General features: G+C 39.3%; 1 protein-coding gene across 1 annotated transcript; it reads right to left on the bottom strand.

Annotated features, from left to right (window-relative positions):
• Positions 1 to 11,402: 11,402 nt before the first annotated feature.
• On the bottom strand, positions 11,403 to 12,839 carry LOC125585923. The gene has a single exon (XM_048755644.1). The coding sequence runs from the start codon at positions 12,837 to 12,839 to the stop codon at positions 11,403 to 11,405; it is 1,437 nt and encodes a 478-aa protein (XP_048611601.1).
• Positions 12,840 to 15,030: the final 2,191 nt, after the last annotated feature.

Raw genomic sequence — 15,030 nt, 5'->3', positions numbered from 1 at the left:
GGCACTCACTCTTCCCGGCCACCAATGTGGAGTTTCTACAGCTTTGGGGATCAGATCACCGACCGGTGTTAGCACGTATACAATCCGTATACAGAAGATCGAAGAAGAGTTTTAGATTTGACAAAAGATTTCTGGGAAAACCCGGATTTAAGGAGGCAATTGTTTCAGGTTGGGGCCCTTTCAGTGAAGCCCATGATATGGACTTTCACCATAAAGTTGCCTCTTGCCGACGAAACATAATTTCTTGGCGAAAGAATAATTCGACAAACTCAGCAAGACTTATTGAAGAGCTGAAAAGTAAGATTGATATAGCCCAGGAAGATGACCATACTACCCTTGAGGAGTTAGAAGATTTACGCCGTCAACTTATCACCGCTTTCAGAGAAGAGGACGAATACTGGCAACAAAAAAGTAGAACACAATGGCATCGAGCAGGTGATAGAAACACAAAATTTCACCATGGGATCACCAAACAAAGACGAGCTAGGAATCGGGTCATTTGTATCAAGGATAAAGAGGGCAGGATGGTAGAGAGCGATGGCGGAATAGAAAAGGTGGCTGTCGAGTATTTCCAAGATCTCTTCTCTACCTCTATACCTACAGATATGGATGCTTCTTTGCGCTTTATAAAAAATAAAGTATCAGCAACCACAAATGACACTCTTACAGCTGAACCGACGGAGCAGGAAATCAAAAAAGCTTTATTTGATATTAACCCGGATAAAGCCCCAGGCCCAGATGGTATGACGAGCAGACTTTTCCAGAGATTTTGGCATGTTATGCAAAAAGATATCATCAGATTAGTGAAAGACTTCTTTATTGATGGGAATTTTGACCCGAGACTGAATCAGACCAATATTTGTTTGATCCCAAAGAAGGAAAGACCGAGAGAAATGACGGAATTCAGACCTATTAGCCTATGTAACGTCAGTTACAAGATCATCTCGAAACTGCTATCTAAAAGACTCAAGAGAGTTCTCCCTGAGCTGATTTCAGAGACTCAATCTGCCTTTGTGGCACGACGGTTGATCACATATAATATTCTACTTGCGCAAGAGAACTTCCACGCCATTCGGACAAACACTAGAGCTAGAGAAGAATTTATGGCCATTAAGACGGACATGAGCAAAGCATACGACAGGGTGGAATGGAGTTTTATCCGAAGTTTGATGCTACGCTTGGGGTTTGCAGAGAAGATGGTTGATCTCCTTATGTTTTGTGTTACATCAGTTTCCTATCAAGTGATCATTAATGGAGAACCCAGGGGTAGAATTATACCCACGAGAGGTTTGAGGCAGGGAGATCCATTATCCCCATTCCTTTTCATTTTGTGCACTGAAGCTCTGATCTCCCTCCTTAAAGGAGCGGAGGATGAGCAGCGCATCTTAGGACTACGTGTTGCTCGGGCCAGCCCCCGGATATCTCACCTTCTCTTTGCGGACGACAGCCTTTTTTTCTGTAAAGCAGAAGTGAGACAGTGCAAGGAAATTTTAGACATCTTGGACTCATATGGAAAGGCCTCGGGACAACAACTAAATGCAACTAAATCTTCCATCATTTTTGGAAATAAGGTCGGCCAAAACATAAAACAGGATATAAAGACCATTCTTGGGATTACTACTGAAGGTGGGATGGGCAAATATCTTGGTCTCCCTGAGGAAATTTGTGGCTCGAAGATGAAAGTTTTCTCTTACGTACAAGACCGTCTCAACGGATGTGTCACCTCGTGGTCAGCTAGATTACTCTCGAAAGGGGGTAAAGAGGTTCAAATAAAATCTGTGGCGCAATCTGTGCCGACATACAGTATGTCGTGCTACTTGCTTCCACAAGGCATTGTGGAAAAACTAAAGAGTGCTATCTCAAATTTTTGGTGGAGCTCGAGCCAAAACAACCGAGGGTTACACTGGATTGCATGGGACAAGATATGCGTTCCACATGATCAAGGTGGACTTGGCTTCTTGGATTTACATGACTTTAATATTGCCCTATTAGCAAAACAACTTTGGAGATTGATTCAGTTTCCAAACTCATTGCTCGCCCGAGTCTTGAGAGGACGGTATTACAATCGATCATGCCCTTTGGAGGATCGGAAGGTCTACTCACCCTCATATGGCTGGCGTAGTATTATGGCAGCAAAACCACTCCTAAAATCGGGCCTACGAAAGACTATTGGGGCAGGACAAAACACATGTGTTTGGTCCGAGCCTTGGATCCCGGACATTGAGGCTCGCCCACCGAGACCGTCTGATCGAATTACTCATAGACACCCAAAACTCCTTGTCCATTCCTTCATTAGGCGTGATACAAGGGATTGGGATACTAACATGTTACTAGAATACTTTCATCCTGAGGATATCCCGTTAATACTCAAACTACGACCAAGTAATACGTGGTCGATGGATACGCGTGGAACTTTACAAAATCGGGCGCTTATTCAGTAAAATCAGGATATCACCATTTACAAAAGGCGAAATTGGGTGATGATGAAGCTCATATTGTACAACCGAGTATTACTGGTTTACAGAGCCATGTGTGGAGTATCCCCGCTCCTAGGAAGATGAAACACTTTATGTGGCAAGCTTTGACAGGATGTATAGCGACAACTGAAAGACTCGCCTATAGACACTTGGGCACCGATAGGAGCTATCCTAGATGTGGTGACCCTGAGGAAACCATTAACCACCTCCTCTTTGAATGCCCCCCAGCCCTCCAGGTGTGGGCTTTATCGGACTATCCGTCCCTTCCGGGTTACTTCCCGAGTACCTCTGTTTATCAAAACATGAACTTCCTTTTTTGGAAGAAGAGAAACGTGGCCTCTATGGAACCACTTATTGAGACTTTCCCATGGATCTTATGATACATTTGGAAGGCTCGCAATGATAAAATTTTCAATGGTAAGGATATCTCCCCTTTGGATACCCTTCAGCTAGCTTCCCTTGAAGCTGAATGTTGGAGAAAAGCTAATTTACTGGAGGAGGGAGAAGAAGAGGAGCAACATCTTGCTCCATCGCTGGTTTCGCCTCTTCCTGTCGACCCCCAACGTCCGACCTGCCAAATCGATGCATCATGGATCGATAATAGCACGGTTAGTGGCTTAGGGTGGTTCTACAAAGATCAAATGGGAGTCGAAAGATTTGGACTACAAGGTTGCAGGAAAAGCCTATCAAGCCTCCATGCAGAGATGGAAGGACTCATATGGGCGATGTCATGTTTGCGAGAATTACAGTACACCGTGATTCATATCGAGACGGACTGTTCCGACATGGTAGATATGATTGCTAACCCTACTGACTGGCCGGCCTTTGCCTCTGAGTTAGCTTCCTTCCGATTTCAACGAGCCGGTTTCTTGGAGTTCAACATCAGCCATATACCGAGGACTAGGAATTCTCGTGCAGATTCTCTCGCCAAGGAGGCAAGGTGTACCGGTGTTCTTTTTTCCCATATAGATCAGACTCAGCCGGATAGAGCGTCTCTTCGGAACGACTCAAGCCCGACTACCACTTGATCTTAAAAGATGGGCGTCGACAAAAAAAAATAAAAAAAAAATATAATATGTAAGTGATATTTATCGTAATCTATTTTATATTATAATAATATGTTTGAATCCATCAATAATACTGATTATATTTTAGTATATATCTTAATATTATATTATAATAATACTGTACCGACTCTATATTAGTATATACAGTTGTCATCATATATTTAATTGACAATACAAAAAAAATTTACAAAACTTTTCAGCACAAATTATAAATTTTAAACGATGTTTTTAAGAGGAAACCCATTTCTCTTGTTCTTATCGGAGATATTGATCTGGTTAGAGACTGCTACAAGATTAAAGTTAGAGTATTGAAATCTTAGAATACATGGAAAAATTAAAAAATCGTTTCGAGTGAATTGGTATTGGTTGGTACCATTATAAGTATAGTATTTTCTATTTTTTTTTTTTAACTCATTTTTAGTATTTTCTATTTTGTTATTGATTTTCATTAATTAGTCGATTTCATGTTAGTCACTTGTTTTTATCAAAATAAAAATTAGGGAAAGAAGATTCATGCTTCTATTGATGAAAGTTTTTTTGGTACTTCCGATCTAAGTTATCTCAAAGATTTTTTTTTTATTCTGAATAATTTCATTACCCGTGAGTAAACCACATAATATAGAATATGCTTTTAAGATAAACTTCTATATAACAACTAAAATCACTCACTGTCATGATTTTTTGAAATTAAAAGTTGAAAATAATTATTTCAAAAAATTTAAAGAAATATTTGGACGAGTATGAAAAATAAGTCTTAGTAGGTGAGTTTTTTTATTTATATCATATTGTATTTTTAATTGATGTGTCTTATTTATGCTCTCTTTGTTCCTTAGTTGTTCGTTCTAATGTTTTGTATTTTAGATATTAATAGTGAGGTTGTGAATGTTGGACCTTTAGAAAAATCTTAAGGCAAAAGGAAGATTTTTAACTAAGATAAAATTAACTATTCGTGAGATAATGTATATTTTAATCACCATTTAATTGTATACTATTTTATTTTTATGATTTAGTGATATGCGTTTAAGGCCATGTTCGTTTGTACATTTGAAAGATGCATCTAGATGGTCTATCTAGATGCCTTATCCAGATGCTCCATCTAGATGTTGTTGTTTGTGTATTTCGTCCATGCATCCAGATAAATCATCTGAATGCAACTATGTTTGTTTGCTTTTTTATTATTTTGAACCTGCATTAGCATCCAGATGGACTTGTGATATCACTCAAATTACCCTAAGAAGTGAATTACTCTCTCAAATAACAGGTTCGGATGTAGTACTTAGGGATCGAATCCACAGAGACTCTAGGATTACACAGTAGATTGTGGTTTTTAAATAAATCTAGATTAAATGGTTTATAAGTTTTAAAAGCAGTAAATGGATTGGTGAGCAAATTTAGTGCTCGATTGATTGTTTTGAGGCTGTTAACAGTTGGTTGAAGTAGCTAGATTCAGGTATATTCTCAGGTATGATAAGTAAAACTTAACTTGGGAAATTAGGGGTTTATTAATATTAATTGTTCTTGAATTCAAACTAGGATATAATCTATTTGATTATCTTATCTAATTTGGATCTTAGATCTCAACTCTCGTATTTTAATCACGAGAAAGTTTCGATCGACAATTCTTTGTGAATATCGATTGATACACCTTTCAAAATATCGATCGACAGGGCTCTCGCTGCGTCGATCGATATTTCTTCCAGAAATCTTTACGGACAAGTTTGATATAGTATTCTCTAACACACTTGACCAAATCTCGTCTGTATCTAGTCAGTTAGATAATTCTAGTTATTTTCAGGTATTGAGTGAAGCAATGGCTTGATCCCAATTAATCCTTAGATCTAAGCTTAAAGGGTGATCAATCCTAAACTTAGCTTTAAGCACAATTAGATGAAAGAACTATATTTCTAAACACCCTAGCAATTGTTATGTCAGTATTACATTTATCAACCCATTTGAGAAACCTAAATCTAACAGTAAGGACTACTCAGACATATTCATGGAACACATGGTTATGATGGTCTGAATAATACTTAGATAAAATAAATAGTAAAAGTAACAGAAATAATGAAAACAAGGGAGTTCAAGATCTTCTCTGTTTTGCAGTAGATGATCTATCTCTCCTCTTTCAATGGTGGCATCTTGCCTCCTCCAAACTAGGTCTAAAAAGGTCTCTAGGCAAGTCTGCCTATAAAATGATACAAAATCCTAACAAATAGCCTAACAAGCGACCATGGGCTAATGATGTAATTATTAAGACTTTTGTGAAACTTGAAACCTTTTAATTTGTCATTAATTCTTGGATGGCTTCATAATCGATCGATGTAAGGAACTCAACATCGATCGATATTTGGTGGTAACTGTCGGTCGATACTGAATTGCGACCGTTGACCATCTCTTGCTTCCAACGAAGCTCAAAAGATCTCCAAAAAGCTTCAAATACATCATTTTCTTCCAGATAGTACCTGAACCTGTAATTGTTCTAAATAGACTCTATATAGTGATAATATATCTTAAAACATTCATAAACCATGGTTAAAAATGGGTAAAATCCATGGTCTATCAACTCCCCCAGACTTACTTTTTTGCTTGTCCTCAAGCAAAACACAACAGAGCAGTCTCTCTGAGACAGGTTTGAAAACATCAGGAACTCTCATGATCTAAAACTCAGAATCATCACCTCTACAATATTGCAATCCATATATAAAAAGTCCTAATCACAAAAGCACTTTATACCATATCCTAGCTTAGCAACCAAATTCATCTAGCCAGCAACTTAACCAAATCTTGTCTTACATTCCCCTCTACCAACCTCATTTCTTTGCATAAATAAAAGTGTAAGCTTTACCTTGGGAGTATCGATCACAAAATGCAAGGATTCTCAAACAAGTATCTAGATCTGCAGTTAAAAGTTAGTTTCTATCTTTTTTTCTCTTTAGTCAAAGTCTACTAATTGCAGGTTGATTGACCAAGATTGGACAGGCTTCCATGAAGCAAGCCGTAATGATGATTGCCACTAAGTCCTGTTCACTTCTTTTTGACCTATATCCAAGAATTCATATGAATCGAACCTTGATGATTGCCGCCACCAAGTCCCGTTCGAATTCTTTTTGTTGGAATCCTTATGAAGTAAGCCTTAATAGTTGTAGCCACCAAGTCATGTTCGAATTCCACCTAACTACCGCCTAATTAATAAAATTAATTAATTTTTTTTATAATTTTTTTTTTCAATCTACCTATTAATCTAGGGTCGAAATAGAGAGATAAAAGGTGATAAATCTACACAAGACTTTACCTTCCAGACTTGTTTGAAGAATCCGATCCCATGTATATCAAGCCCCAAGACAAGCAATTGTGTCAAGTTTAGTGTTGGAGGTCAGCTTTCGTTCCTTCAAACAATCTCAGCAAATGTGGACAGTTGACAGGTTGATCCACTTTAGTATCTTTAGTACTATGTGCAATCAGAAAGTTTAAAATGGTGCTAAAAGAATGGTTAGATAACAAGCAAAAATCTGATAAGATCATTATTCCCTTCTTGACTCAATAAAAAAAAATTTGTGTGGAAATATTTAAAAATTCATGAATAAACTAATATCACTAAGTACCTCCCCCAGACTTAAACTTCACTGTCCCCAGTGATATTCAGTCTAAGGTTGGTTGGTTAGAAAGTTAATAATAACTACTAAGTTAAAATGTTAGACAAGAGAAAAGAATGTGTTACCCTCTGTCTCGAGGATCGATCAACATGTACACCGCATAATCGATCGATATCACCGCATCTCTGTCAATCGACGAGCCATTGAGAAAATCAATCAATAAAACCGATTGTTATCGATCGATATCTCATGCATGAAAACCTGTAAAAACCCAATTATGCGATTCGATTTGCATGGTACAAAAAATCCGTTAAATCGATCGGTATTCCTTATTATATTGTACCTTAAACAAAAATCGATCGATATAAGCTCTAAAATCTCAGTTCAAATCCGATTTCTATTTCAACCCTAGGAAGAACAAAAATTTAGAAAATTTCGTGTTCATACCATGATGATGCGTGAGTTAAGTGATCTAAACGGAGAGAGGGTTGAAATTTTAGTGGATTGAGCGCAAGGATCGTCGGATTTGGGTGAAAAAAGAGAGATAAAAGAGATGGGAATGTTTTCGTAGGGTTTTCGGGTTTGTGTGAATGTTGACTTAAGTGTCGACTTAAGTGACCCCGTGTCTGTTCATTCGATGTCGATCGACGACGAGTCGTCATCGTCGATCAACAGACGCTTTGTTTTCCGATACTTAATTTTTTTTTTTTAAGTCCTAAAAATTTCTAAAAATCCTAAAATTAAATATGGGTTGCCTCCCATTCAGCGCTTATTTTAAGTCTTTAGCTTGACTTGATATTCGAATTTTCTAATTATCGGGAAGGGGGCCTAAGTTTTTGGGCTCAATATTTGGCGGTTTAGCCCAATAGTGCTTTACTCGTTGGCTATTTACCGTGAATTTGTCTCTTTTATTATTTGTGAGCGTAATGGCTCCATAGGGATGGGCATTCACAACAGTAAAAGGACCAGACCAACGAGATCAGTTTTTTCTAGTAAACAGCGTTAGCCGAGAGTTATACAGTAATACTTGATCATTTGGTTCGAAGTGTCTGGAAATGATCTTTTTTATCATGATATGCTTTCATTTTTTCTTTGTATATCTTTGAACTCTCATAGGCTAAATGTCTAATCTCGTCCAGTTCGTTAAGCTGTATGAGCCTTCTTTCGGCAGCTGGTTTGATGTTGAAATTTAATAATTTAATGGCCCAGGCTGCTTTGTATTCCAGCTCAACTGGTAAGTGACATGATTTTCCATATAGCAGGTGAAATGGGGTGGTTCCTAAAGGGGTTTTGAAGGCAGTCTGATAGGCCCAGAGTGCATTGTCCAATTTTCTAGACCAATCTTTTCTGGATGTGCCCACGGTCTTTTCTAAGATTTCTTCGATCTGTCGATTTGAGACTTCTACCTGCCCATTCGTCTGCGGGTGGTAGGGTGTAGCAACTCTATGATGTACTCCGTTCTTACGGAGTAGTCCTTCAAAAACTTTGTTGATGAAATGGGAACCACCGTCACTTATGACTATTCGGGGTATTCCGAATCTCGGGAAGATAATGCTTTTGAAAAGCTTAATGACTACAGATGCGTCGTTTGTTGGGGAAGCTACCGCTTCGACCCACTTTGACACATAGTCAACAGCGACTAGGATGTATTTATTTCCGTACGAAGAAGGAAAAGGGCCCATGAAATCTATTCCCCAACAGTCAAAGACTTCTACCTCTTGAATAGATTTCTGTTCCATTTCGTGTCTTTTACTGATTTTCCCCCTTCGTTGGCATCTGTCGCATCGTGCTATGAATGCATGAGCATCGCGAAACATGGTTGGCCACCAGAATCCTGCTTGAAGAATTTTTGATACTGTTTTAAAATTAGCAAAATGCCCAGCATAATCTGATCCATGGCATTGAAATAAAATATCGTGTATTTAAGTTTCGGCGACGCAGCGTCAATACATCCCGTCAGAGCAGTGTTTGTAGAGATATGGTTCGTCCCAGTGATATCTCCTAACTTCTCGTAAGATTTTCTTTCTTGTGTACCCTCTCAACTTTTCGGGTTCTATGTCGGCAGCTAAATAGTTTACTATATCAGCGTACCAAGGTATGTCCTTTGAACCTTGTCCGACTACATGCACTCCTCGATGCAGACTTTCATCCACGGGGGAACCACGGTCAGGGCACAGCTTGTTGTGCGCGATGTTAACTTTTATAACGAAGGTGAGGGTTTTGGGATTAGTATCTTCGCTCAGAATGTCTGAAGTGTCGATCGACATACTGTCGTCGTCGTCGATCGATCTGGTATTGTCGTAATCGATCGACATTAGATCGTTATCATCGATCGATAGATCCTCGGAAGTGAGACATACTTTCCCGATGAATGATTCCGTTTGGTAAACGTTTTCAGTTGGTAAGAAATCATCGATAGGGACGTCGTTTTCTATTCTTATCCGGGAAAGATGATCTGCAACTCCGTTTTGTACTCCTCTTTTATCTTTGATCTCGATGTCGAATTCTTGAAGTAGAAGGATCGATCACATGAGTCGTGGTTTTGCGTCTTTCTTTTGCATCAAGTATTTAATTGCAGCGTGGTCGGTGTGGACGATGACTCGCGATCCGACCAGGTATTGACGGAGTTTTTCGAATGCATAAACCATGACTAGTAGTTCTTTTTTTGTTGTTGCGTAATTTCATTGTGCGTCGTCGAGAGTTCGACTGGCATAATAGACTGCATGTAGCTTTTTGTCTTTCCTTTGGCCCAGAACTGCTCCTACAGCGAAATCGCTTGCATCGCATATGATTTCGAAAGGAAGATTCCAGTCAGGTGCTTGTACGATGGGGGCGGTTATCAAGGCTTTCTTTATTTCCTCAAAAGACTTTACGCATTCAGGTGTGAAATCGAATTTAACTTCTTTACAGAGGAGGGAGGTGAGAGGTCTAGCGATTTTGCTAAAATCTTGTATGAACCTCCTGCAAAATCCGGCATGCTCGAGAAAACTTCTCACATCTTTCACTTTTGTGGGTGCCGGCAGGCCGGTCATTACCTCAATCTTTGCCCGATCTACTTCTATACCAGCAGCAGACACTTTATGTCCTAAGACGATTCCATCGTTAACCATAAAGTGGCATTTTTCCCAATTTAGAACGAGATTCTTTTCTTCGCATCTTGCCAAAAATTTACATAGGTTATCGAGACAGTTTTTCAAATTGGATCCATATACTGAGAAATCATCCATGAAGACTTCCATGAAGTCTTCTATCATATCAGTAAAAATTGACATCATGCACCGTTGGAAAGTGGCAAGGGCATTACAAATACCGAATGGCATTATGCGGTATGTGAATGTTCCGTAAGGGCATGTAAAGGTGGTCTTTTCTTGATCGTCAGGATGTATAGGGATTTGGAAAAATCCAGAGTATCCATCAAGAAAACAGTAGTATTGGTGATTTGCCAATCTTTCTAACATTTGATCAATGAAAGGTAAAGGGAAGTGATTTTTTCTAGTAGTATCGTTTAGCCTTCTATAATCGATACACATTTGATGTCCAGTGACGGTTTGCGTGGGAATGAGTTCGTCTTTGTCATTCTTCACCACAGTGATTCCACCCTTTTTTGGTACAACATGCACGGGGCTAACCCAATTACTATCCGAAATCGGGTAAATGACTCCGACATCTAGAAGTTTAATTATTTTCTTTTTAACAACTTCTTTCAAGTTTGGGTTCAGTCGCCTTTGTCGTTCCACTGACAATTTTGATCCGTTTTCTAGGTGAATCTGGTGCATGCACAGATCTGGAGAAATGCCAGGAATATCTTCGAGAGAGTACCCCAGGGCTTTCCTGTATTTGCGTAGTTTATTTAATAACAACGCAAGTTCTCTGTTTGTGAGGTTGGCGTTCACGATTACTGGATATGAATCTGTATAGAGAAAAGCATATTTGAGTACAGCGGGCAGCTGTTTTAACTCAATCTTTGGTGCTTTTTCGGGATCCCATTCCTTCAAGGAGGATGGTTGTCGATCGACAGATCTTATTAAATATCGATCGACGTTGATTGCCCAAGCGTCATCCTCTATGTCATCAATGCTTTCTGTTTCCATGCTCGCGTCCATTAATCGTGTGTATTCTTCAGCTCTACTGTCGACACTGAAAGTTTCTTCTTCACTAGCTGTGAGAACTATCTCCAGTGGGTCGTCTGAGCACCAGTTTATGAAAGATTCTTCAGTCAATTCACAGATATCGTCCACGTAGGAAGTCTGTTTATCGATCAAGGATCATCTTATCAGGTTATCCATGTTGAAAGTCATCGGAATGTTTCCAATGTTTAGACATATCCTACCCTCTTTGACACAGTAGATCGCACCTGCAGTAGCTAGGAATGGTCTACCCAAAATAAGGGGGTCCTTTGGTTCATTCTGGTATTTCAGTGCCACGAAATCTGTTGGAACGCGACAGCCGTTAATTCTTATTGGCACGTCGTCAAGCACTCCCTCAGGTAATCTAATGGATCTATCGGCCAGAACCAAAGTTATGTTGGTAGGTTTGAACTTGTCGTATCCTAAGGCTGTTGCGACAGAATGTGGCATGAGGTTCACGCTGGAACCTAGGTCACAAAGGGATCGAGATAATGTTTTGTTCCGTATATTGCAATTCAAAACAAAACTGCCCTGATCGGGTCTCTTGATTGGGATCTCGCCTTGGATTATTGCACTTACTTCCTCTGAAACCATCATGACGCTGCGCTCAGCGGCTGGAAAACTGTTGGATACCATATCTTTTGCATATTTTTTTATTGAAGGTGAAACTTTTATTGCATCACTCAATGGCATTTCCAAAATGATCTTATCGAATGCTTTTTTGCAGATCGCTTTATCTAGCTCTCGCTTAGTCTGAGTTTTGTTAGGAGGGAAGGGTGGTAGAGTCCTATACACTCTTTCTATAGTGGGTTCAACAGGAGTCGAGAGTCGATAGACATTGTTCGTTCTTTCTTGTCGATCGATTTCGACATCTTCTCCCAATTCTCCCTCTTCCTCCTCAAGGTCGATGGCCTCTTTCTCAGTGTTGGGTCGCTCTTTCTCTCGAGGTATTTCTGACTCGGTGTTGGGATCATCGAGGATTATAGGGCGTGACCTATTTTCACCGGCTTCCTCAACTACAACATGTTTCTCTGTGTTGTTGATTTCTATTGTGCTCGGAATGAGGCGTTTTCCGCTTCTCAATAACACGACATTAACTTGACGTTTTGGGTTCGCGTCAGCCCGCCCAGGGAGACGTCCTGTCTCTCTTTTGATGGCGATTGCGTTTTCCGCGACCCAACTGTCCAGTCTCTTAATGTGTTCACTCAAAGTGTCGAACTTCCTCGTCAGCTCACTAAAGATTAAGTCTATCTTTCCGTTCAGGTCAGTGGCCAATTTGCTATTTCCCGTGAAAGCTTGGTTTAGCCAAAATTTCGCTCTGCCTCGGCGTGATCCAACAGTAGCATCATAATTTTGGGTAAAGCTATCAGGGCTAGGATACTTATTTTCCAAGGTTTGGCTATCTACAAAATTTATTTGCTGTTCTAGCTCAGATAGGGTAACATCATCAATTTGGTAAACTCCAAATTGGTTCTGTCCTTCAAAAGCAAGATGGGGTGAGTCTAGATGTTCTTTAATTTCGAGTAAAGGTGACTCATCAACTGAGTCAACTTTCCTTCCTAACTCTACGTCCATCATTTCGTAGGATCTTCCCGTAGCTATATTCTTGATCAAACGCTACACTTCTTTAGGGTTTCTAGTACTGAAGTTCCCTTCACTGGCTGTGTCGAGCGTAATTTGGTAATGAAGATTAATACCTCCGTAAAAGGTATTAATGAGCTGTGGCTTTGAATAGCCATGGTGGGGGCATTCAAGTTGGTAGCTCTTGAATCTCTCCCAAGCGTTTCTGAACGATTACCATGGACCTTGACAGAATGTGGAGATTTTCTTTCTTACATCCCAGTAGTGCGCCTCATCGAAGAATTGATTGATAAAGGCACTCCTTATCTCCTTCCAACAGGTCAAAGATCATGTTGGTATTTGGTCAAACCATTTTCTGGCGTCGCCTTCTAAGGAAAATGGTAAGAGTTTACAACGATTGTATTCATCATCCATTAATTCTTCTAGATACTCGATGTAGCCGTGCGGTCGCTCTGAGACGGTCCCACGGAAAGGGTTTTGACGTACCATAATTAAGTATTCAGGACTGATCCCGAATCTCTTGGTATCATCTTTTGGTAGTCTAATTGCGGACCTATTGGAATAGGTCCTTCCAGGGTTTAAGTAGTCTTGCAAAGGCAATTTCCATTCATTATCTCTTTCTGAGATAGATTTAATTTGAACAGGGATTTCAGTACCCTGTTCATTCATAATTTGGTTATTTGCGTTGCTTAGCTGACTTTGAGGTTCTCCTAGGACTACTCCCTCATTAGCATCATTGGTAAGAGAAAACTTACCTGCTTCCGACGGGGTGTTGTCGATCGATGTTGGATGTTCGACGTCGACCGATATTGCTGCCGACTTGTCGCTCGATATTGCTCTCACCTCGTTGATCGATGTCCGGCCGAAATCCATGTTTTCCATCTTGAAGCTCCTGTGTCAGCAGGAAAAGAGAGAAAACTTTTAGCAAATTTAGTAACAAAATCTAGATTAAATTCTAAACGTAATCTAATGGTAATAAGAAAGAGTCCTCGGCAACGGCGCCAAATTTGATATCACTCAAATTACCCTAAGGAGTGAATTACTCTCTCAAATAAGAGGTTCGGATGTAGTACTTAGGGATCGAATCCACAGAGCCTCTAGGATTACACAGTAGATTATGGTCTTTAAATAAATCTAGATTAAATGGTTTATAAGTTTTAGAAGCAGTAAATGGATTGGTGAGCAAATTTAGTGCTCGATTGATTGTTTTGAGGTTGTTAACAGTTGGTTGAAGTAGCTAGATTCAGGTATATTCTCAGGTATGATAAGTAAAACTTAACTTGAGAATTAGGGGTTTATTAATATTAATTGTTCTTGAATTCAAACTAGGATATAATCTATTTGATTATCTAATCTGGATCCCAGATCTCAACTCTCGTATTTTAATCACGAGAAAGTGTCGATCGATAATTCTTTGTGAAGATCGATCGATACACCTTTCAAAATATTGATCGACAGGGCTCTCGCTGCGTCGATCGATATTTCTTCTAGAAAGCTTTACGGACAAGTTTGATATAGTATTCTCTAACTCACTAGACCAATTCTCGTCTGCATCTAGTCAGTTAGATCATTCTATTTATTTTAAGGTATTGAGTCAAGCAATGGCTTGATCCCAATTAATCCTAAGATCTAAGTTTAAAGGGTGATCAATCCTAAACTTAGCTTTAAGCACAACTAGATGAATGAACTATATTTCTAAACACCCTAGCAATTGTTAAGTCAGTATTACCTTTATCAACCCATTTGAGAAACCTAAATCTAACAGTAAGGACTACTCAGACATATTCATGGAACACATGATTATGATGGTCTGAATAATACTTAGATAAAATAAATAGTAAAAGTAACAGAAATAATGAAAACAAGGGAGTTCAAGATCTTCTCTGTTTTGCAGTAGATGATCTATCTCTCCAATCCTAAGCTCTCATCTTTCAATGGTGGCTTCTTGCCTCCTCCAAACTAGGTTTAAAAAGGTCTCTAGGCAAGTCTGGCTCTAAAATGATACAAAACCCTAATAAATAGCCTAACAAGCGGCCAGAGACTAATGATGTAATTATTAAGAACTTTGTGAAACTTGAAATCTTCTAATTTGTCATTAATTCTCGGATGGCTTCATAATTGATCGATGTAAGGAACCCAACATCGATCGATATTTGGTGGTAACTGTCGGTCGATACTGAATTGC

The sequence above is a fragment of the Brassica napus genome, chromosome C4 (genome assembly GCF_020379485.1).
Source record: "Brassica napus cultivar Da-Ae chromosome C4, Da-Ae, whole genome shotgun sequence".
Taxonomy (NCBI): Eukaryota; Viridiplantae; Streptophyta; class Magnoliopsida; order Brassicales; family Brassicaceae; genus Brassica; species Brassica napus.
This window is presented reverse-complemented; position numbering and strand designations above follow the sequence as displayed.